The sequence below is a fragment of the Scyliorhinus torazame genome, chromosome 2, assembly GCF_047496885.1.
Source record: "Scyliorhinus torazame isolate Kashiwa2021f chromosome 2, sScyTor2.1, whole genome shotgun sequence".
NCBI classification, from domain to species: Eukaryota; Metazoa; Chordata; class Chondrichthyes; order Carcharhiniformes; family Scyliorhinidae; genus Scyliorhinus; species Scyliorhinus torazame.
The window spans coordinates 66498382-66523690 of record NC_092708.1 but is presented as its reverse complement, the minus strand read 5'-3'; the positions used below and the strand labels follow the sequence as shown (position 1 = coordinate 66523690).

The following is a 25309-nucleotide window of genomic DNA, read 5'->3' as shown; positions in this document are numbered from 1 at the left end:
CAGTCCCCACAGATCCAGAGTACCTAACACATCAGTGGTATCATTTGATACCTGCCGACTCTGAGCATTAGAATATTGATATCCAAAGGAAGGAGGGCAACCTCACTGACTGCCATATTTACAGTAGGTAAAGAAAGGCAACAGTTATTGGCGACATCTGACGGGACTCGACCCAGAAGTGACCGTGTCACTCCGAGAGAACCCACATTAGAAATCCAAATTGGCAAAGTAAAAGAAACCACAAGCGAAACCAGTATCGATCAAACTACCAAAATTCAGATGTGTGTAATTTGCAAGCATACGAACAAAGGGATATAAGGTAACGTCGAGAGATTTTGTTGCGTGAAACTTTCGGGAGTTGCGTAATCCAGAAAATAGCTTGAGCCGTACCCGTGTTTGCACCACCGCTTTATTCCCCCTTGTTCCATGTTCCCGGTAGAGGCAGAGATAATTGTAGGGATGGCCATGAAGGCAATGGAACGCCTTATGCATCCACAAGAGCCCGAGGTCGCAGCGACCAACAGAGCAGAACAGTGTCCCATATGGGAGGAAGAGATTAGGAAATACCTAAAGGGGAAAGGATGGCCCCTATGATCGGAATTTTGTGCGAATGAGGAAACAGGTCCTGGCAGCATAGGACAGACTTGGTGGGACAGTCTGACCGAGATCCACAAAAAGAATTTGAGTAAGGTTCGTAAGCCGATGGCAATCATGTCCTGCTTGGCACAATTGCGAGTCACAGAGGAGGTCGTGAGGACGCTCCATAGACAGCTTGAGGAGAAGGAGAGAAGTAGGGCGGGAAACATTAGTGAATGTGAGAGATTAAATGTGCAACTCCAGGAGCAGCTAGCGGCGAAGGACAAGGAAATGGATGATGTCAAGAGGGCACACCAATCTTGTCTCGCCCACCTCAGTAGCTTCCAGATTCAATACGATAAGGCCTACCAGGACACGCAACGTGCTGTACTGGTAAGAGAGGAAACAGAGAACCAGGTAGAACAGTTGAGGAAACAATGTGAGGATTTGAAGGCAGCCCTCCGAGCACTCCACAGTTGCACCATTGAACAGAGGCAGAGTTCGGTGGATCATACCAAATGCAGGCAGCAAATTGCAAGATTGCAATCACTGCTATCTGTCCAGAACGGGTTCAGAGATATCTTTGGCCCACAACTAGATCAGGAAGATGGCCCCGATTGGCAGGAACTTAGTGAAACGGCCCAACGGTACGTGATTGAGACAGAAAATCAGAATAGAGCCCCCCAGGTCCCGAAAAGGAAAGCACCCGCACCACCGACTGCACAGGCAGCACCCAACCCAATGAATCAATGAATCACCACGCAGCGTAGAGTAACAACAGAAGACCAACCCAATTTTGTGTACACCACCCCATTAACTATCACCCAGTTAAGAGATGCCCGCGATAAAAGTGAGACTTTTCACCCCATGTCAGACCCACACCACTTTTTCGAACGCGTTAGGCAACCGACCCTCATGTATGGTCTGGATGAGCAGGAAGAGGTAAAGCTCATAATGATGTGCCTTGACCCGTCGGTTACTTCAGCCCTTCCCGACCCACAGAATGTAGGCGGAGGTAGTGTCCAAGACATGAAAACAGCCATTTTAGGCGCCATTGGCTACAATAGAGGAGATCCGGTAGAAGGACTCAATTGTTGCAGACAGAAAAGGGAAGAGCATCCAACAGCGTTTGCTGGACGCCTCTGGATCCACTTTACCGCTATATTTGGTGAGTTAGCCCGCGCCTGTTTATCAGCAGACGATACGGCCAAATGGACCCGTACTCTAGTATCCCATGCCACAGAGGCAGGCCAAAAGGCATGTGCCAACTACGACCCCTCAGACCCGGCACACAATAAAGTGTGGGTACTGAAGCGATTATCGAGAGCTTGGGAACAGTCCTTACAGAGAAATGATGTGGAGATGCCGGCGTTGGACTGGGGTGAGCACAGTACGAAGTCTTACAACACCAGGTTAAAGTCCAACAGGTTTGTTTCGATGTCACTAGCTTTCGGAGCGCTGCTCCTTCCTCACCTGAGGAAGCTAGTGACATTGAAACAAACCTGTTGGACTTTAACCTGGTGTTGTAAGATTTCGTACTGTGCTTACAGAGAAAGACAGAGCAGGAAAGTGTAGACTCCACAATGAATCCAGGAAGGGCACACCAAGACGCCTCATGGGTAAATGAAGGCAGAAGTAACTCACAGCACCCTAAAGCGCAGGAATGTTACAATTGCTGACACGAGGGACATTACGCCCGAGAATGCAGTGCCCCCCCAAAACAGCAACGGAATCATCACTCAAATGTCCCCCCCTAGGAACAATGCCAGACCCATCCACAGTGTTAGCGCCCGAGCAGATAATTTGGCCATAAATGGAACCGATTGACGATGTTCAGGCTCCCCAACTTGGGTCTGCGATACCCTTTGGGATAAGTCTGGAAGACCGGTAGTTGCAGGCATAGTCCAAAGACACCCCGTAGAGTTCCTATGGGACACAGGAGGGTCTCGGACCATGTTAAACTCCTCCACGATGTATCAACGAGATATATGGCCCACTACGGACACCATTACCCTGAGAGGATTTACAGGTCACCTCATGCAGGGACACATCACAGCCCCTGTGGATGTACAGATCGGTAACATTAAAACAAAACACTCTGTCATTTTGGTAAATTTATCCCAGGCAGCAGAATAGATTTTGGAGATAGATTTTATGAGTGCACACAACCTTTCGTTCGACCCCGTAAATAGATGTGCATGGAAAATGGCTAGAACAGCACGCACCCCCGCCACGCTCAGAGTAGGAGATTACGCACACAGAGTTAGCTCAGTGGGACAGTACTGGTTTGATCCATAAATCATTACCCCAGACAAAACAGTTAGAGAAGTTTTGAAAAGACATAAAGCATCGTTTGCCCAGTACAAGCACGACTGCGGCAAAATCCCAGGAATGGTTAACATTACAGGTCCCGATCCTAAGTCCCAGAAACAATACGACTTTCTCCAGCAAGCCGAGGGAGAGATAGCCAAAGTAATCCAGAGTTTATTGAACCAAGGAGTGATTCGGCCCGTAGCATCAACGAACAATGCCGCAATTTGGCCTGTACGAAAACCAGATGGTTCATGGCGGCTGACCATCGATTATAGGGAATTAAACAAAGCGACTCCGTTAGCAGCCCCCACCGTTGCCACGAGTCCCGAGACCATGTTAAAACAGGGACTCCAGTCAAAATCTTTCACGGTATTGGACATCAGCGCTGGCTTTTGGTCCATACCACTGGGCAAAGCATGCCAGTACAAATTCACGTTCACTTTCCAGGGACAGCAGTACACATGGACGCGCCTTCCACAAGGCTTCCACAATTCCCCCTCCATTGGCGAACGGCTTATCAAAGTTTTCCCGACCCGAATGCCTTGTTCAGTATGTGGACGACTTGCTCCTACAGACTGACACCAAGGATTGGATTGGATTTGTTTATTGTCACGTGTACCGAGGTACAACTGCATATGGATAGGTTCAGCAAGTGGGGCAATATTTAGCAGATGGAGTTTAACGTGCATATGTGGGAGGTTATCCATTTCGCTTGGAAAACTGTAAAGGCAACTGATTACCTAAATGGAGGTAAACCTCACAGTGCTTTGGTGCAGAAGAAACTGCATGACCTCGTGCATGAATTATAGAAAACTGGTATGGAGGGACAGTAGATAATAAGAAAGGCAAATGGGATTTTGGCATTTATAGCTAAAGGAATGGAGTATAAATGTAGGGAGGTGTGGCTGCAATTGTACAAGACATTTGTGAGACCTGGAGATCTGTGTACAGTTTGGTCCCCTTATTTGAGGAGGGATGTAGTTACATGAGAGGCAGTCGAGAGGAGGGTCACTGCATTAATTCCAGAGATGAGGGGTTTGTCTTCTGAAGAGAGATTAAGCAGTTTAAGTCTATACTCGCTCAGGTTTGGAATATATATCTCTAATTGAGATATATAAGATGATAGAACAAAGAAAGAACAAAGAAATGTACAGCACAGGAACAGGCCCTTCGGCCCTCCAAGCCCGTGCCGATCATGTTGCCCGACTAAACTACAATCCTCTACACTTCCTGGGTCCGTATCCTTCTATTCCCATCCTATTCATATATTTGTCAAGATGCCCCTTAAATGTCACTATCGTCACTGCTTCCACTACCTCCTCCGGTAGCGAGTTCCAGGCACCCACTACCCTCTGCGTAAAAAACTTGCCTCGTACATCTACTCTAAACCTTGCCCCTCTCACCTTAAACCTATGCCCCCTAGTAATTGACCCCTCTACCCTGAGGAAAAGCCTCTGACTATCCACTCTGTCTATGCCCCTCATAATTTTGTATACCTCTATCAGGTCTCCCCTCAACCTCCTTCGATCCAGTGAGAACAAACCGAGTTTATTCAACCGCTCTTCATAGCTAATGCCCTCCATACCAGGCAACATTCTGGTAAATCTCTTCTGCACCCGCTCTAAAGCCTCCACATCCTTCTGGTAGTGTGGCGACCAGAATTGAACACTATACTCCAAGTGTGGCCTAACTAAGGTTCTATACAGCTGCAACATGACTTGCCAATTCTTATACTCAATGCCCCGGCCAATGAAGGCAAACATGCCGTATGCCTTCTTGACTACCTTCTCAACCTGTGTTGCCCCTTTCAATGACCTGTGGACCTGTACTCCTAGATCTCTTTGACTTTCAATACTCTTGAGGGTTCTACCATTCACTGAATATTCCCTACCTGCATTAGACCTTCCAAAATGCATTACCTCACATTTGTCCGGATTAAACTCCATCTGCCATCTCTCCGCCCAAGTCTCCAGACAATCTAAATCCTGCTGTATCCTCCGACAGTCCTCATCGCTATCCGCAATTCCACCTACCTTTGTGTCGTCTGCAAACTTACTAATCAGACCAGTTACATTTTCCTCCAAATCATTTATATATACTACAAAGAGCAAAGTTCCCAGCACTGATCCCTGTGGAACACCACTGGTCACAGCCCTCCAATTAGAAAAGCATCCCTCCATTGCTACTCTCTGCCTTCTATGGCCTAGCCAGTTCTGTATCCACCTTGCCAGCTCACCCCTGATCCCGTGTGACTTCACCTTTTGTACTAGTCTACCATGAGGGACCTTGTCAAAGGCCTTACTGAAGTCCATATAGACAACATCTACTGCCCTACCTGCATCAATCATCTTAGTGACCTCCTCGAAAAACTCTATCAAGTTAGTGAGACACGACATCCCCTTCACAAAACCATGCTGCCTCTCACTAATACGTCCATTTGCTTCCAAATGGGAGTAGATCCTGTCTCGAAGAATTCTCTCCAGTAATTTCCCTACCACTGAAGTAAGGCTCACCGGCCTGTAGTTCCCGGGATTATCCTTGCTACCCTTCTTAAACAGAGGAACAACATTGGCTATTCTCCAGTCCTCCGGGACATCCCCTGAAGACAGCGAGGATCCAAAGATTTCTGTCAAGGCCTCAGCAATTTCCTCTCCAGCCTCCTTCAGTATTCTGGGGTAGATCCCATCAGGCCCTGGGGACTTATCTACCTTAATATTTTTTAAGACACCCAACACCTCGTCTTTTTGGATCACAATGTGACCCAGGCTATCTACACACCCTTCTCCAGACTCAACATCTACCAATTCCTTATCTTTGGTGAATACTGATGCAAAGTATTCATTTAGTACCTCGCCCATTTCCTCTAGCTCCACACATAGATTCCCTTGCCTATCCTTCAGTGGGCCAACCCTTTCCCTGGCTACCCTCTTGCTTTTTATGTACGTGTAAAAAGCCTTGGGATTTTCCTTAACCCTATTTGCCAATGACTTTTCGTGACCCCTTCTAGCCCTCCTGACTCCTTGCTTAAGTTCCTTCCTACTTTCCTTATATTCCACGCAGGCTTCGTCTGTTCCCAGCCTTTTAGCCCTGACAAATGCCTCCTTTTTCTTTTTGACGAGGCCTACAATATCACTCGTCATCCAAGGTTCCCGAAAATTGCCGTATTTATCTTTCTTCCTCACAGGAACATGCCGGTCCTGTATTCCTTTCAACTGCCACTTGAAAGCCTCCCACATGTCAGATGTTGATTTGCCCTCAAACATCCGCCCCCAATCTATGTTCTTCAGTTCCCGCCTAATATTGTTATAATTAGCCTTCCCCCGATTTAGCACATTCATCCTCGGACCACTCTTATCCTTGTCCACCAGTACTTTAAAACTTACTGAATTGTGGTCACGGTTACCGAAATGCTCCCCTACTGAAACATCTACCACCTGGCCGTGCTCATTCCCCAATATCAGGTCCAGTACCGCCCCTTCCCTAGTTGGACTGTCTACATATTGTTTTAAGAAGCCCTCCTGGATGCTCCTTACAAACTCCGCCCCGTCTAAGCCCCTGGCACTAAGTGAGTCCCAGTCAATATTGGGGAAGTTGAAGTCTCCCATCACCACAACCCTGTTGTTTTTACTCTTTTCCAAAATCTGTCTACCTATCTGCTCCTCTATCTCCCGCTGGCTGTTGGGAGGCCTGTAGTATACCCCCAACATTGTGACTGCACCCTTCTTATTCCTGATCTCTACCCATATAGCCTCACTGCCCTCTGAGGTGTCCTCTCGCAGTACAGCTGTGATATTCTCCCGAACAAGTAGCGCAACTCCACCTCCCCTTTTACATCCCCCTCTATCCCGTCTGAAACATCTAAATCCTGGAACGTTTAGCTGCCAATCCTGCCCTTCCCTCAACCAGGTCTCTGTAATGGCAACAACATCATAGTTCCAAGTACTAATCCAAGCTCTAAGTTCATCTGCCTTACCCGTAATGCTCCTTGCATTAAAACATATGCACTTCAGGCCACCAGACCCGCTGTGTTCAGCAACTTCTCCCTGTCTGCTCTGCCTCAGAGCCACATTGTCCCTATTCCCTAGTTCTCCCTCAATGCTCTCACCTTCTGACCTATTGCTCCCGTGCCCACCCCCCTGCCATACTAGTTTAAACCCTCCCGTGTGACACTAGCAAACCTCGCGGCCAGGATATTTATGCCTCTCCGGTTTAGATGCAACCCGTCCTTCTTATACAGGTCACACCTGCCCCAGAAGAGCTCCCAGTGGTCCAGATAATGGAAACCCTCCCTCCTACACCAGCTGTTTAGCCACGTGTTTAGCTGCTCTATCTTCCTATTTCTAGCCTCACTGGCACGTGGCACAGGGAGTAATCCTCGAGGTCCTGTCTTTTAACTTTCTGCCTAGCTCCCTGAACTCCTGCTGCAGGACCTCATGCCCCTTCCTGCCTATGTCGTTAGTACCAATATGTACAACGACCTCTGCCTGTTTGCCCTCCCCCTTCAGGATGCCCTCTACCCGTTCGGAGACATCCTGGACCCTGGCACCAGGGAGGCAACATACCATCCTGGAGTCTCTTTCACGTCCACAGAAGCGCCTATCTGTGCCCCTGACTATAGAGTCCCCTATTACTATTACTCTTCTGCGCTTTGACCCTCCCTTCTGAACATCAGAGCCAGCCGTGGTGCCACTGCTCTGGCTGCTGCTGTTTTCCCCTGATAGGCTATCCCCCCCGACAGTATCCAAAAGGGTATATCTGTTCGAGAGGGGGACAACCACAGGGGATTCCTGCACTGACTGCCTGCCCTTTCTGGTGGTCACCCATTTCTCTGCCTGCACCTTGGGTGTGACCACATTTACATAACTGCGATCTATGACGCTTTCCGCCACCTGCATGCTCCTAAGTGCATCCAATTGCTGCTCCAACCGAACCATGCGGTCTGTGAGGAGCTCCAGTTGGGTGCACTTTCTGCAGATGAAGCCATCCGGGACGCTGGAAGCCTCCCGGACCTGCCACATCTCACAGTCAGAGCACAGCAGCCCTCTAACTAACATTGCATCAATTAATTAAAATTAAAATTAAAATTTGTCTTTTTTTTAAATATTTTTTTTAAAATTTCAAAGTTACTGTCAACTATCTGTTTCCTAGCACTAGATTTCTAATAGAAATGCGATAGCTAACTATAGTACTCTCCGATCTCTGGCTTAGATATCCCTTTGAATTATAATTAAGTTGTTATGTTTTCCCCTGATAGACGGAGATGAGATCAGCCATTATCGTATTGAATAGTGGAGCAGGCTCAAGGGGCTGAATTGTTTACCCCTGCTTCTAGTTTTTTTGTTCTTTTGTTGTAAAAGTTGCATTATCGGTTACCAAAGCCATTAAAAAGCAAATCAAACACCAGAAAGACAGAATTGAAAAGTAGAGAAGTTGTACTAAACCTGTATTGAAGCTTAGTTAGATTCCACCTTGACCAATATGTGCAGTCAGAAATACATGGCTATACATATCAAGAAAGGATGAATAGGTTGGGTTCATTTTCTCTTGGAAAAAAAAGTCTGCATATTATCCAAACAGAGATGAAATGAAATGAAAATTGCTTATTGCCACAAGTAGGCTTCAAATGAAGTTACTGTGAAAAGCCCCAAGTCACCACATTCCGGCGCCTGTTCGGGGAGGCTGGTACGGGAATTGAACCCACACTGATGGCCTGCCATGGTCTGCTTTCAAAGCCAGCGCTTTAGCCCTGTGCTAAACCAGCCCCAGCGATATTTGGGGTTTCAGAGAAGCCGGAGCTCATGGAGAGGAGGAAAGCCGATGTCTTGGCCTTCGCCTCTCTGATTGCACAGCGGTGAATTTTGCTGGAGTGGCGGTCGGCATCACCAACGTGGGAAGCAACTTGGTCGGGTACCTGTACGACTTCCTGCGGTTAGAGAAGATAAAGTATGAGTTCAGGGGCTCTTCAGAGGGGTTTGAGGAGAGGTGGGGGATGTTTGTGACCGTGCTTGAGGGGCTTTTCATCGCGAGGGGGCCGGTTAAAAAAGGGGAAAATCTGTACAGACTGTAGAGTTCATTGTTGTGAAGTATGCTTCCCTGGGTGTTTATTCGCTGTAACCCGTTTTGATACATGTATGTAATAAAATACATTTAAATCAAACTTCGCTCCAGAGTGAAGGGACTGTGTCTGCACTGTCAGCGGGTCACTGTCGAAGGCGGGGTGGGGGGGGGGGTTGACTCCGAGACGCGCCGTTGTCAGGGGGATGGAATTCAGAGGAGCTGGTAGCTGCTGTCGCCACTCTGTAGAGTGGAGCCGTGTTGGCACGCAGTGCCACATCCTCCCGGTCAGTGCCCTGATGCACGATCAATTACGGCAAAGACAAGGTTAAAGCATAACTGAAGGCTTTAATAGACTAGAACTGTTTCCCAGCAGCTCAGGTATAGAATGAGGGCTGCTGGGACGGCACCGACTCTTATACCCCGCCTATCTGGGCGGAGCTACGTACTATACAGCCAATGGTAAACCCCCAGGTTTGACCAATGGAACTTCAGCCTCTCGGGTACTGCAATACCTGATAATACCACATTCACCCCTTGTTAAAAAAGAGTCCGGCGGGGGTGGTGGCCAGCGGCTACAACTGTATTCAACATGGCATGATCAGATATGGAGGTACCGTGATACCTCCTTACAGTGTTTAGAGGACATTTACAGACATGGCAGATATATACAGTCAGTGTTTATTATTTATAGTTACAGATCGGTTAAGATGAAGCAATCAGTCAGTCGGGTGCCCTGGTCGTCCTCTGGGATCGTATGGGCCTTGGTGGTGATTGGATTGGATTGGATTGGATTTGTTGATTGTCACGTGTACCGAGGTACAGTGAAAAGTATTTTTCTGCGAGCAGCTCAACAGATCATTAAGTACATGAGAAGAAAAGGGAATAAAAGAAAATACATCATAGGGCAACACAACATACACAATGTAACTACATAAGCACTGGCATCGGATGAAGCATACAGGGTGTAGGGTCAATGAAATCAGTCCATAAGAGGGTCATTTAGGAGTCTGGTGACAGTGGGGAAGAAGCTGTTTTTGAGTCTGTTCGTGCGTGTTCTCAGACTTCTGTATCTCCTGCCCGATGGAAGAAATTGGAAGAGTGAGTAAGCCGGGTGGGAGGGATCTTTGATTGTGCTGCCCGCTTTCCCCAGGCAGCGGGAGGTGTAGATGGAGTCAATGGATGGGAAGCAGGTTCGTGTGATGGACTGGGCGGTGTTCACAACTCTCTGAAGTTTTTTGCGGTCCTGGGCCGAGCAGTTGCCATACCAGGCTGTGATGCAGCCCGATAGGATGCTTTTTATGGTGCATCTGTAAAAGTTGGTAAGGGTTAATGTGGACATGCCGAGTTTCCTTAGTTTCCTGAGGAGGTATAGGCGCTGTTGTGCTTTCTTGGTGGTAGCATCGACGTGGGTGGACCAGGACAGATTTTTGGAGATGTGCACCCCTAGGAATTTGAAACTGCTAACCATCTCCACTTCGGCCCCGTTGATGCTGACAGGGGTGTGTACAGTACTTTGCTTCCTGAAGTCAATTACCAGCTCTTTAGTTTTGCTGGCATTGAGGGAGAGATTGTTGTCGCTACACCACTCCACTAGATTCTCTATCCCCTCCTGTATTCGGACTCGTCGTTATTCGAGATCCGGCCCACTTATGGTCGTATCGTCAGCAAACTTGTAGATGGAGTTGGAACCAAGTTTTGCCACGCAGTCGTGTGTGTACAGGGAGTAGAGTAGGGGCTAAGTACGCAGCCTTGCGGGGCGCCGGTGTTGAGGACTATTGTGGAGGAGGTGTTGCTGTTCATTCTTACTGATTGTGGTCTGTTGGTCAGAAAATCAAGGATGCAGTTGCAGATTGGGGAGCCAAGTCCTAGGTTTTGGAGCTTTGATATGAGCTTGGCTGGGATTATGGTGTTGAAGGCGGAGCTGTAGTCAATAAATAGGAGTCTCATGTAGGAGTCCTTGTATTCGAGATGCTCTCGGGATGAGTGTAGGGCCAGGGAGATGGTGTCTGATGTGGACCGGTTACAGCGGTATGTGAATTGCAGTGGATCAAGGCGTTCTGGGAGTATGGAGGTGATGCGCTTAATGATCAACCTCTAGAAGCACTTCATTACGACTGAAGTCAGGGCCACTGGTCGGTAGTCATTGAGGCACGTTGCCTGGTTCTTCTTTGGTACCAATATGATGGTGGTCTTCTTGAAGCAGGTGGGGACCTCAGAGTGTAGTCGGGACAGGTTAAAGATGTCCACGAATACCTCTGCCAGCTGGTCCGCGCAGGCTCTGAGTGCACGACCAGGGATCCCGTCCGGGCCTGTCTCCTTCCGAAGGTTCACTTTCAGGAAGGCCAATCTGACTTTGGAAGCTGTGATGGTGGGTATGGGTGAATTATGGGCTGCTGGGGCACTCGCCAGCGGATTGTTGATTACCTGCTCGAACCGAGCATAGAATGCATTGAGTTCATCGTGGAGGGGTGCGCTGCTGCCAGAGATACTGTTCGGCTTCGCTTTGTAGCCCGTTATGTTGTTTAGTCCTTGTCACAACTGCCGAGAGTCTGTCTGTGACTCTAGCTTGGTTTGATATTCTCTCTTGGCATCTCGGATGGCTTTGCGGAGGTCGTACCTGGATTTCTTGTATAGGTCAGGGTCGGCTGCCTTGAACGCCTCAGACCTGTCCTTCAGTCGGGAGTCAATCTTGGAATTGAGCCATGGTTTCCGGTTGGGGAACGCACGTACTGCTTTCTTTGGCACGCAGTCGTCCACACATTTGCTGATGAAGTCTGTGACGGTGGTGGCAGACACATTTAAGTTGGTCGCTGAGTTCTTAAATATGGGCCAGTCCACTGTCTCTAAGCAGCCACGTAAGAGCTCTTCTGTCTCCTCGGACCAGCACTGCACAACCTTCTTAGCTGGATTCTCCCGCTTGAGTTTCTGCTTGTATGCCGGGAGAAGGAGCACCGTCTTATGGTCTGATTTCCCAAAGTGTGGTCGGGGGATGGAATGGTAGGCGCCCTTGATTTTTGAGTAGCAGTGGTCAAGAGTGTTGTCGCCCCTGGTGGGACAGGAGACGTGTTGGTGGAATTTTGGCAGTACACGCTTGAGGTTGGCCTTGTTGAAGTCTCCGGCCACGATGAACAAGGCCTCCGGGTGTTCTGTTTCGTAGTTGTTTATTACTGTGTATAGTTCGTCCAGCGCCTTCCTCACTACTGCCTGGGGTGGGATGTAGACCGCCGTGATGATGGCTGAAGTGAACTCACGTGGAAGATAATATGGGCGGCACTTCACGGTCAGGTATCCCAGGTCTGGGGAGCAGTAGCTCGCCAGAGTCGCCACATCCAAGCACCAGGAGGAGTTGATGAGCAGAGGGTCCGGTGATGATTCCGGTGGGTGTCCAAATGTCTGCGACTCCAGGAGCGCGGCTTCGGCCTCCATGGCAGTTTTGTCAGCCCTTGACGGCGCTAGTGGGGAGAGCGGTTGATCTGGAGCAGGGGTGGCGCCTGTAGGGGGCATCGGTGAGTGGGAGGGCCCCGACTGGAGAGGCAGGAGGACCGACCCTCCTGTGAGGTGCTGCGGAGGGGGGCCTCGGGGTGGTGGTTGGGGTGCGTGTCGGGTTCTGGCGGGCGCCAGGTCCCGTAGGGAGACCGTACCTTGTCGGCCGTCAGGGAATGGCACGTAGGCGTATTGGGGGTTAGCATGCAGCAGATGGGCCCTCTCGACCAACGGGTCCAACTTGTGCGCCCACACGTGTTTTCGGAGAAGGATGGGTCTGGGTGTCGCTAGCCAGGTCGGGAGCGCGGTTCTGGAGGAGGACTTCCTGGGGAAGACCAGGAGACGTTCATGAGGTGTCTGATTGGTGGTCGTACAGAGCAATGACCGGATGGAGTGGAGCGTTTCCTGGAGGACTTCTTGCCAGCGGGAGACTGGGAGGTTCCTGGACTGTAGGGCCAGTAGGGCGGTCTCCCAGACCGTTCTGTTCTCCCTCTCTACCTGTCCGTTTCCCGGGGGTTGTAACTGGTCGTCCTGCTTGAAGCGATGCCCTTGCTGAGCAGGAATTGACACAGTTCGTCGCTCATAAAGGAGAACCCCCTATCACTGTCTTAGTACGCGGGGAAACCGAACAGTGCAAAGATACCATGGAGGGCCTTGATGACGGTGGTGGCGGTCATGTCGGGGCAGGTGATGGCGAAGGGGAACCGGGAGTACTCGTCAATCACGTTCATGAAATATGTGTTGCGGTTGGTGGAGGGGAGGGGGCCTTTGAAGTCCTTGCCGAGGCGTTCAAAGGGACGGGAAGCCTTTATCAGGTGCACTTTCTCTGGCCGGTAGAAGTGCAGTTTGCACTCAGCGCAGATTTGGCAGTCCCTGGTGACTGTCCTAACCTCCTCGATGGAGTAGGGCAGGTTGCGGGTCTTAACAAAGTGGAAAAAGCGAGTGACCCCCGGGGTGGCAGAGGTCCTCGTGGAGGGCTCGGATGCAGTCCACTTGTGCAGTGGCACATGTGCCGCGGGACTGAGCGTCAGGAGGCTCATTTAGCTTGCCGGGATGATACAAGATCTCGTAATTGTAGGTGGAGAGTTCTATCCTCAACGCAAGATCTTGTAGTTTTTTATCTTACCCCGCTGTGCATTATCGAACATGAACGCCACTGACTGTTGGTCAGTGAGGAGAGTGAATCTCCTGCCGGCCAGGTAATGCCTCCAGTATCGCACAGCTTCTACTATGGCTTGGGCCTCCTTTTCAACTGAGGAGTAGCGGTTTTCGGAAGCATGGAGGGTACGGGAGAAAAAGGTCACGGGTCTGCCCGCTTGGTTGAGGGTGGCTGCCAGAGCTACGTCGGACGCATCGCTCTCGACCTGGAAGGGGAGGGACTCGTCGATGGCATGCGTCGTGGCCTTTGCAATGACTGCTTTGATGCGGCTGAAGGCCTGGCGGGCCTCCATCGACAGGGGGAAGGTTGTGGACTGGATCAAGGGACGGGCTTTGTCTGCGTAGTTAGGGACCCACTGGGCATAGTAACTAAAAAGCCCGAGGCAGCGCTTCAGGACCTTGGGGCAGTGAGGGAGGGGGAACTCCATGAGGGGGCGCATGCATTCAGGGTCGGGGCCTATAACTCCATTTCGCACTACGTAGCCGAGAATGGCGAGACGGTCGGTGCTAAATACGCATTTATCCTTATTGTACGTTAAGTTAAGGATTTTAGCGGTCTGGAGAAATTTTCGGAGGTTGGTGCAGTGGTCCTGCTGGTCATGGCCACAGATGGTGACGCTATCGAGATACGGAAACTTTGCGCGCAAACAGTAACGGTCAAGCATTCGGTCCATCTCGCGTTGGAAGACCGAGACCCCGTTAGTGACACCGAAGGGAACCCTTAAAAGATGGTAGAGCCGCCCATCTGCCTCGAAGGCAGTGTATTTGCGGTCGCTCGTGCGGAGGGGTAGCTGGTGGTCGGCGGACTTGAGGTCCACCGTGGAGAAGACCTTATAATGCGCGATCCTGTTTCCCAGGTCGGATATGCGGGGAAAAGGGTACGCGTCCAGCTGCGTAAACCTGTTGATGGTCTGGCTGTAGTCAATGACCATCCTATGTTTCCCCTGGTCTTTACTACCTGGGCTCTCCAGGGATTGTTGCTAGCTTCAATGAACCCTTCCCTTCGTAGCCGCTGGACCTCCGACCTAATGAAGGTCCGGTCCTGGGAACTGTACTGTCTGCTCCTGGTGGCGACGGGTTTGCAATCCGGGGTGAGGTTCGCAAACAGGGAAGGCGGGTCGACCTTAAGGGTCGCAAGGCCGCAGACAGTAATGGGGGGTATAGGGCCGCCGAATTTTAAGGTCAGACTTTGCAGGTTACATTGGAAATTCAACCCCAGGAGTGTAGCCGCGCAGAGGTGCGGAAGGACATAAAGGCGGAAATTGTTGAATTTCCTTCCTTGGACTGAGGTTTGCTAGGCAGAACCCCTTTATCTCCACTGAGTGGGAACCGGAGGCCAGGGAGATTCTTGATTTACAGGGTGGGTAAAAAGTGAACAGCGCCTTATCGTGTCGGGGTGTATAAAGCTCTCCCTACTCCCAGAGTCGATCAGGCAGGACGTCTCGTGGCCGTTGATGAAGGCCATCGTCTTTGCTGTTGAGAATGTTCGATGTTGAGTTTGGTCCAGAGTCACCGAGGCCAGATGCAGTAGCTGTGAATTTTGATCGGGCAGTGTATAGTCGGTCGGGCTGGGGTCCTGGGGCCCCATCCAAGATGGCGTCTCCCATGGGTCGCACATGGTGGTCGGAGATGGACAAAATGGCGGCTCCCATCCATCTAGTGTGGTGTCCGGGGGACAAGATGGCGACGCCCGTGGGCCGCACTTGGCCCGAGGATACGGGGGTGGCGGTGACTGCTGGCCGCCTGGGGCCCGAGGAGAAGTTCGCTGTGGCAGCCCGGAGTCGCCGCTGGACACCGCGGCCACCGCTCGTGCCTGGCAGACCCCCACAAAATGGCCCTTCTTGCCGCACCCTTTGCAGGTGGATGTGCGGGCCGTGCATCGCTGGCGGGGGTGCTTTTCTTTCCTGCAGAAGAAACAGCGGGGCCCATCGGAGTTGGTGGGCCGCCTTACAGCGCAGGCCTGCGGGGACAGGGGGAAGGTCTGTGGGGCTGCCGCTGCGGGATTCCACACTGCCCAGGGGACCGCTGCACGGTCGGGCACATAGGATTGTGCGTTCCTGGAGGCAACGTCCAAGGACGCTGCCAAGGCCTGTGCCTCCCTAAGTCCCAGGGTATCTTTCTCTAAAAGACGCTGGCGGAACTCTGAGGAGCTCATAGCAGCTATGAATGCATCCCAGATTAGGAGTTCCGTGTGGTCGCTCGCCGAAACTTGCGGGCAGCCACAGCTTCTGCCCAGCACCAGCAGCGCGCGGTAGAACTCCTCCAACGATTCCCTGGGGTTTTGTCGTCTCATTGCAAGCAGGTGACGTGTGTACACCTGGTTTACAGGGCGGATATAATGTCCTTTTAAAAGTTTGATGCTGCATCGAAGGCTTCCGCCTCCTCGATGAGGGTGTAGATCCCAGGGCTTACCCTTGAGTGCCGGAGATGCAGCTTCTGTTCCCCCATTGGTGTGTCTCCAGCCGTCTCAAGGTAGCCTTTGAAACATGCCAGCCAGTGTTTGAAAATCGCCGCTGAGTTCGCCGCGTGGGGGCTGAGTTGCAGACACTCCGGCTTGATTCGGAGATCCATCTTCTCTGCTTAAGCAGAGTCTATTAAATTGATGCACGATCAATTACAGCAAAGACGAGGTTAAAGCATGACTGAAAGCTTTAATAGACTAGAACTGTTCCCCAGCAGCTCAGGTACAGAATGAGAGCTGCTGGGACAGCACCGACTCTTATAACCCGCCTATCTGGGCGGAGCTACATAGTATACAGCCAATGGTAAACACCCAGGTTTGACCAATGGAACTTCAGCCTCTCGGGTGCTGCAATACCTGATAATACCACATGCCCATAGGGCCCTGACTGTCACCTCGGTGCGGAGAGGCAGCTGGATCGAGCCCCGGCTACACCTCAGTCACCTGGCTCTGCCAGCCCTGGCAGCTCCCCATTGTCTGCAGCATGGTGTACACGCCCTCGGTGGTGCTCCACAGTGACTGGGACATGCTCTGGAGCACCCCAGCAATGCCCACCTGAGACTAGGACATGCTCCACAGGGCCTCATCAATGTCTACTGGCACTGGGTCAAGTCCCCCAGTGACTGGTATATGCTGTCAAGGCGCTCAGCCATGACCATCACTAACTGAGCCACGCCTTGGATACCATCACTCATGGTGCTGACGGAATGCACCAGGCTCCTCACTGCGGTCGTCACCGTTGCAATGTTGGCCTCGGTGCCACGCATTGCCGACGCGATCTCCTGCAACCGTAGCCTCTGGGACACATCCAATCGGCTATGGGACTGCTGGGGGGTCGCTGACATCTCCCTCTGAATATCACGGCCGCACCCTATCGTCTCTATCAGCTCCGGGTAAACCTGCTCCAGAAGCTCAGCTGGACTCTGGAATCCAGCAGACATAGAACATAGAACAATACAGCACAGTACAGGCCCTTCTGCCCACGATGTTGCACCGAAACAAAAGCCATCTAACCTACACTATACCATTATCATCCATATGTTTATCCAATAAACTTTTAAATGCCCTCAATGTTGGCGAGTTCACTACTGTAGCAGGTAGGGCATTCCACGGCCTCACTACTCTTTGCGTAAAGAACCTACCCCTGACCTCTGTCCTATATCTATTACCCCTCAGTTTAAGGCTATGTCCCCTTGTGCTAGCCATTTCCATCCGCGGGAGAAGGCTCTCACTGTCCACCCTATCTAACCCTCTGATCATTTTGTATGCCTCTATTAAGTCTCCTCTTAACCTTCTTCTCTCTAACGAAAACAACCTCAAGTCCATCAGCCTTTCCTCATAAGATTTTCCCTCCATACCAGGCAACATCCTGGTAAATCTCCTCTGCACCCGTTCCAAAGCCTCCACGTCCTTCCTATAATGCGGTGACCAGAACTGTACGCAATACCCCAAATGCGGCCGTACCAGAGTTCTGTACAGCTGCAACATGACCTCCTGACTCCGGAACTCAATCCCTCTACCAATAAAGGCCAACACTCCATAGGCCTTCTTCACCACCCTATCAACCTGGGTGGCAACTTTCAGGGATCTATGTACATGGACACCTAGATCCCTCTGCTCATCCACACTTTCAAGAACTTTTCCATTAGCCAAATATTCCATATTCCTGTTTTTCCTTCCAAAGTGAATCACCTCACACTTCTCTACATTAAACTCCATTTGCCACCTCTCAGCCCAGCACTGCAGCTTATCTATATCCCTCTGTAACCTGCTACTTCCTTCCACACTATCGATAACACCACCGACTTTAGTATCGTCTGCAAATTTACTCACCCACCCTTCTGCGCCTTCCTCTAGATCATTGATAAAAATGACAAACAGCAACGGCCCCAGAACAGATCCTTGTGGTACTCCACTTGTGACAGAACTCCATTCTGAACATTTCCCATCAACCACCACCCTCTGTCTTCTTTCAGCTAGCCAATTTCTGATCCACATCTCTAAATCACCCTCAATCCCCAGCCTCCGTATTTTCTGCAATAGCCTACCGTGGGGAACCTTATCAAACGCTTTGCTGAAATCCATATACACCACATCAACTGCTCTACCCTTGTCTACCTGTTCAGTCACCTTCTCAGAGAACTCGATAAGGTTTGTGAGGCATGACCTACCCTTCACAAAGCCATGCTGACTATCCCTGATCATATTATTCCTATCTAGATGATTATAAATCTTGTCTCTTATAATCCCCTCCAAGACTTTACCCACTACAGACGTGAGGCTCACCGGTCTATAGTTGCCGGGGTTGTCTCTGCTCCACTTTTTGAACAAAGGGACCACATTTGCTATCGTCCAGTCCTCTGGCACTATTCCTGTATCCAATGATGCCATAAAAATCAAAGCCAATGGCTCAGCAATCTCTTCCCTGGCCTCCCAGAGAATCCTAGGATAAATCCCATCAAGTCCCGGGGACTTATCTATTTTCAGCCTGTCCAGAATTGCCAACACCTCTTCCCTACGTACCTCAATGCCATCTAATCTATTTACCTGGAGCTCAGCATTCTCCTCCACAACATTATCTTTTTCCTGAGTGAATACTGACGAAAAATATTCATTTAGTATCTCGCCTATCTCTTCAGACTCTACACACAACTTCCCATCCCTGTCCTTGACTGGTCCTACTCTGTCCCTAGTCATTCGCTTATTCCTGACATACCTATAGAAAGCTTTTGGGTTTTCCTTGATCCTTCCTGCCAAATACTTCTCATGTCCCCTCCTTGCTCGTCTTAGCTCTCTCTTTAGATCCTTCCTCGCTACCTTGTAACTATCCATCGCCCCAACTGAAACTTCACACCTCATCTTCACATAGGCCTCCTTCTTCCTCTTAACAAGAGATTCCACTTCTTTGGTAAACCACGGTTCCCTCGCTCGGCACCTTCCTCCCCGCCTGACCGGAACATACTTATCAAGAACACGCAGTAGCTGATCCTTGAACAAGCTCCACTTATCCAGTGTGTCCAACACTTGCAGCCTACTTCTCCACCTTATCCCCCCCAAGTCACGTCTAATGGCATCATAATTTCCCTTCCCCCAGTTATAACTCTTGCCCTGCGGTGTATACTTATCCCTTTCCATCCTTAACGTAAACGTCACCGAATTGTGGTCACTGTCCCCAAAGTGCTCACCTACCTCCAAATCCAACACCTGGCCTGGTTCATTACCCAAAACCAAATCCAATGTGGCCTCGCCTCTTGTTGGCCTGTCAACAAACTGTGTCAGGAAACCCTCCTGCACACACTGTACAAAAAACGACCCATCTAATGTACTCGAACTATATCTTTTCCAGTCAATATTTGGAAAGTTAAAGTCTCCCATAATAACTACCCTATTACTTTCGCTCTTATCCAGGATCATCCTCGCCATCCTTTCCTCTACATCCTTAGAACTATTTGGAGGCCTATAGAAAACTCCCAACAGGGTGACCTCTCCTTTCCTGTTTCTAACCTCAGCCCATACTACCTCGGAAGATGAGTCCCCATCTAGCATCCTCTCCGCCACCGTAATACTGCTCTTGACTAGCAGCGCCACACCTCCCCCTCTTTTGCCTCCTTCTCTGAGCTTACTAAAACACCTAAACCCCGGAACCTGCAACATCCATTCCTGTCCCTGCTCTATCCATGTCTCCGAAATGGCCACAACATCGAAGTCTCAGGTACCAACCCATGCTGCCAGTTCCCCTACCTTATTTTGTATACTCCTGGCATTGAAGTAGACACACTTCAAACCACCTACCTGAACACTGGCCCCCTCCTGCGATGTCAAATCTGAGCTCCTGACCTCTATACTCTCATTCTCCCTTACCCTAAAACTACAAATCAGGTTCCCATGCCCCTGCTGCATTAGTTTAAACCCCCCCAAAGAGCACTAACAAATCTCCCCCCCAGGATATTTGTGCCCCGCAGGTTCAGATGTAGACCATCCTGTCTGTAGAGGTCCCACCTTCCCCAGAAAGAGCCCCAGTTATCCAGAAATCTGAATCCCTCCCCCCTGCACCATCCCTGTAGCCACGTGTTTAATTGCTCTCTCTCCCTATTCCTCATCTCACTATCACGTGGCACGGGCAACAACCCAGAGATAACAACTCTGTTTGTTCTATTTCTGAGCTTCCATCCTAGCTCCCTGAAAGCCTGCCTGACATCCTTATCCCCTTTCCTACCTATGTCGTTAGTGCCAATGTGGACCACGACTTGGGGCTGCTCCCCCTCCCCCCTCAGGACCCGGAAAACACGATCCGAGACATCACGTACCCTTGCACCTGGGAGGCAACATACCAAACGTGAGTCTCTCACGCTCCCACAAAATCTCCTATCTGTGCCCCTGACTATAGAGTCCCCAATTACTAATGCTTCCCACAGGAGAAGTTGGCCCACAACAGACGGGCAAGGGACCAGACGGGTGGCAGGGCACCAGACATCAGTATCCTCTCCCCCCAATGAGCCCTGAAAGACATGAGGGTGACCGCGGAGAGATTTGTCCCTGACTTAGAGGTTGGCGTACGGTGCAGAGGTGAGGATCTTTGTTCTTTGATCACAACAAACTAGAATCATGTGTCAGTAATGGTGACCATGAAATTATTATTGATTGATGTAACAACCCATCAGGTTCACCAATGTCCTTTCGTGAAGGAAATCTGCTCCTTACCTGCTCTGGCCTACATATCACCCCAGACCCACAACAATATGATTGACTCCGAAATGCCCTCTAAAATGTCCAAACAAGCCACTTAATTATATCAAACCACTATAAAGTAAAAAAAATAGAAATTGGACACACTACAGAACATTGACCAGGGCACTGGTAGTGACAATGGCACAGCTAGTTGTGCCAAACCTATCAGGTTCTCCTTACCAAACATGTTGGGTCTTGTGCCAAAATTTGGGCCAGTATCCCACAGAATAGCCAAGCAATGGCAGTACTTACTTTGGTTACCGAATCATGCCTCAAAATGTCTCAGAAACCACTACCACCATCACTGGGTATGGCCTGTTCCATCGGCAAGACAGACTCAACAAAGGTGGTGGCGGCATAATGGCATAGAGGGAGCAGGGAGATGCACTGGGAGCCCTCAATATTGACTGTGAGCTCCTTGATGTTTCTTGAGATATAGAACAATGGACACTGCAGGACCTACCTGAACCACTTCCTACCCCCAGGACATTTAGACTGGAAGCTCCCTTTTTCCCGATGCTGCAAAGAAAATATATATATATTTTTTAAAAGACATGAACAAACCTGTAATGACATTTGTAACAAATGGTTTCACTAACAGTTTAATTTGTAAACCTGCAAAGCAAACGTTTTAAATAATTTAAACTATTTCAACTCATCATAATCTTTATTATTGTCAAGTCGGCTTACATTAACACTGGAATGAAGTTACTGTCAAAATCTCCGAGCCACCTGTTCAGGAACACTGAGGGAGAAGTCAGAATGTCCAATTCACCTAACCAAGCACATCTTGAGACTTGTGGGAAGAAACCGGAGTGCCGGTGGAAACCCTTTCAATCACAGGGAGAACGTGCAGATTCCGCACAGACAGTGACCTAAGCCATGAAGAACAAAAAGAACAAAAAGGGTTGTGAATCTATGGAATTCCTTGCCCAGTGAAGCAGTAGAGGCTCCTTCATTAAATGTTTTTAAGATAAGGATAGATAGCTTTTTGAAGAATAAAGGGATTAAGGGTTATGGTGTTCGGGCCGGAAAGTGGAGCTGAGTCCACAAAAGATCAGCCATGATCTCATTGAATGGTGGAGCAGGCTCGAGGGGCCAGATGGCCTACTCCTGCTCCTAGTTCTTATGTTCTTATGTAATAGCAGCAGAGATGTGGAGGAGCAGATTGGGAAACTAGGGGGCATAGCCTCAAAATAAGGGGAGGTAGATTTAGGACGGAGTGTAGGAGGAACTTCTTTACCCAAAGGGTTGTGAATCTCTGGAATTCCTTGCCCAGTGAAGCAGTTGAGGCTCCTTCTTTAAACGTTTTTAAGAAAAAGATAGATGCCTTTCTAAAGAAAAAAGGGATTCAGGGATATGGTGTACGGGCCGGAGAGTGGAGCTGAGTCCACAAAGATCAGCCATGATCTCATTAAATGGCGGAGCAGGCTCGAGGGGCCAGATGGCCTACTGCTGTTCCTATTTCTTATGTTCTTATGAAACAGATTTTGGAATGGTGCAGAAGTCACAGGGTAGTAGTCATGGGTGACTTCAACTTCCCAAATATTGAGTGAAAACTCTTTAAATCAAATAGTTTGGATGGGGTGGTGTTTGTGCAGTGTGTCCTGGAAGCTTTTCTAACACAGTATGTATATTGTCTAACCAGAGTGGAGGCCATATTGGATTTGGTACTTGGTAATGAACCAGGGCAAGTGATAGATTTGTTAGTGGGGGAGCATTTTGGAGATAGTGACCACAATTCTGTGACTTTCACTTCAGTAATGGAGAGGGATAGGTGCGTGCAACAGGGCAAGGTTTACAATTGGGAGAAGGGTAAATATGATGCTGTCAGACAAGAACTGAAGTGCATAAGTTGGGAACATAGGCTGTCAGGGAAGGACACAATTGAAATGTGGAACTTGTTCAAGGAACAGATACTACGTGCCCTTGATATGTATGTCCCTGTCAGGCAGGGAAGAGATGGTCGAGTGAGGGAACCATGGTTGACAAGAGAGGTTGAATGACTTGTTAAGAGGATGAAAGATACTTCTATAAGGCTGAGGAAACAAGGTTCAGACAGAGCGCTGGAGGGATACAAGATAGCCAGGAGGGAACTGAAAAAAGGGATTAGGAGAGCGAAGAGAGGGCATGAAAATTCTTTGGTGGGTAGGATCAAGGAAAACCCCAAGGCCTTTTACACATATGTGAGAAATATGAGAATGACTAGAGCGAGGGTAGGTTCGATCAAGGACAGTAGCGGGAGATTGTGCATTGAGTCTGAAGAGATAGGAGAGGTCCTGAACGAGTACTTTTCTTCAGTATTTACGAATGAGAGGGGCCATATTGTTGGAGAGGACAGTGTGAAACAGACTGGTAAGCTCGAGGAGATACTTGTTAGGAAGGAAGATGTGTTGGGCATTTTGAAAAACTTGAGGATAGACAAGTCCCCCGGGCCTGACGGGATATATCCAAGGATTCTATGGGAAGCAAGAGATGAAATTGCAGAGACATTGGCAATGATCTTTTCATCCTCATTGTCAACAGGGGTGGTACCAGGGGATTGGAGAGTGGCGAATATCGTGCCCTTGTTCAAAAAAGGGAATAGGGATAAACCTGGGAATTACAGGCCAGTTAGTCTTACTTTGGTGGCAGGCAAAGTAATGTAAAGGGTACTGAGGGATAGGATTTCTGAGCATCTGGAAAGACACTGCTTGATTAGGGATAGTCAGCACGGATTTATGAGGGGTAGGTCTTGCCTCACAAGTCTTATTGAATTCATTGAGGAGGTGACCAAGCACGTGGATGAAGGTAAAGCAGTGGATGTAGTGTACATGGACTTTAGTAAGGCATTTGATAAGGTTCCCCGTGGTAGGCTTATGCAGAAAGTAAGGAGGCATGGGATAGTGGGGAATTTGGCCAGTTGGATAACAAACTGGCTAACTGATAGAAGTCAGAGAGTGGTGGTGGATGGCAAATGTTCAGCCTGGAGCCCAGTTACCAGTGGCGTAACGCAGGGATCAGTTCTGGGTCCTCTGCTGTTTGTGATTTTCATTAATGACTTGGATGAGGGAGTTGAAGTGTGGGTCAGTAAATTTTCAGACAATACGAAGATTGGTGGAGTTGTGGATAGTGAGAAGGGCTGTTGTCGGCTGCAAAGAGACATAGATAGGATGCAGAGCTGGGCTGAGAAGTGGCAAATGGAGTTTAACACTGAAAAGTGTGAGGTTGTCCATTTTGGAAGGACAAATATGAATGCGGAATACAGGGTTAACGGTAGGGTTCTTGGCATTGTGGAGGAGCAGAGAGATCTTGGGGTCTAAGTTCATAGATCTTTGAAAGTTGCCACTCAAGTGGATAGAGCTGTGAAGAAGGCCTATGGTGTGCTAGAGTTCATTAGCAGAGGGATTGAATTTAAGAGTCGTGCGGTGATGATGCAGCTGTACAAAACCTTGGTAAGGCCACATTTGGAGTACTGTGTGCAGTTCTGGTCACCTCATTTTAGGAAGGATGTGGAAGCTTTGGAAAGGGTGCAAATGAGATTTACCAGGATGTTGCCTGGAATGGAGAGTAGGTCTTACGAGGAAAGGTTGAGGGTGCTGGGCATTTTCTCATTAGAACAGAGAAGGATGAGGGGCGACGTGAAAGAGGTTTATAAGATGATCAGGGGAATAGATAGAGTTGACAGTCAGAGACTTTTTCCTCGGGTGGAACAAACCATTACAAGGGGACATAAATTTAAGCTGAATGGTGGGAGATATAGGGGGGATGTCAGATGTAGGTTCTTTACCCAGAGAGTAGTGGGGGCATGGAATGCACTGCCTGTGGAAGTAGTTGAGTCGGAAACATTAGGGACATTCAAGCGGCTATTGGATAGGTACATGGATTACGGTAGAATGCTGAGGTGTAGATTGATTTGTTCTTAATCTGGGACAAAAGTTCGGCACAACATCGTGGGCCGAAGGGCCTGTTCTGTGCTGTATTTTCTATGTTCTATGTTCTAGGATTTAAGCATTTAAATTAGACTGATACTTGTGTAGTCTCTACACTCTGTCGCCTGTTCGGGTACACTGTGGAAGAATTCAGAAAGTCCAATTCAGTTAACAAGCACGTCTTTCGAGACTTGTGGGAGAAAACGAGAGCACCTGGAGGAAACCCACGCAGACTCGGTGAGAATGTACAGAATCCACAAAGACGGTGACCCAAGCCAGGAATTGAACCTGGGTCCCTGGTGCTGGGAAGCAACATGCTAACCACTATTCTACTGGAATTGGACCTGTTGGAATTGTACTGCTCCATATGTAAAGTTCTTCTTTGTTAAATAAATCACTAGTGCGATTTAACACTGCCTCGCCGCTTTGCCTCGCAATACCACAGTCGTAATCTTGATAAGGTCCCACAAATCAGTAAATTAAAAACTCATGGGATCCAAGAGTAAGTGGCAACTTGGATCCAAAATTAGTTAAGTGGCAGAAAACAAGTTTATGGTTGAGGATCTTTTATGACTGCAAGTTTGCTTCCAGTATGGTTCCATCGGGCTCAGAACTAGATCCC

General features: G+C 49.3%; 1 protein-coding gene across 1 annotated transcript in view; it reads right to left on the bottom strand.

Moving 5' to 3' along the window:
- The window catches only part of LOC140406662 (histamine N-methyltransferase-like), a 78923-nt gene that overhangs the window by 48712 nt on the left and 4902 nt on the right, over positions 1–25309 (bottom strand). The window contains exons 2-3 of the mRNA XM_072494667.1: positions 21467–21606; positions 21240–21295 (exon numbers count right to left, since the gene is read on the bottom strand). Coding sequence (XP_072350768.1) covers positions 21240–21295; positions 21467–21606 — 196 coding nt within the window. The remainder of the gene's footprint in view (positions 1–21239; positions 21296–21466; positions 21607–25309) is intronic.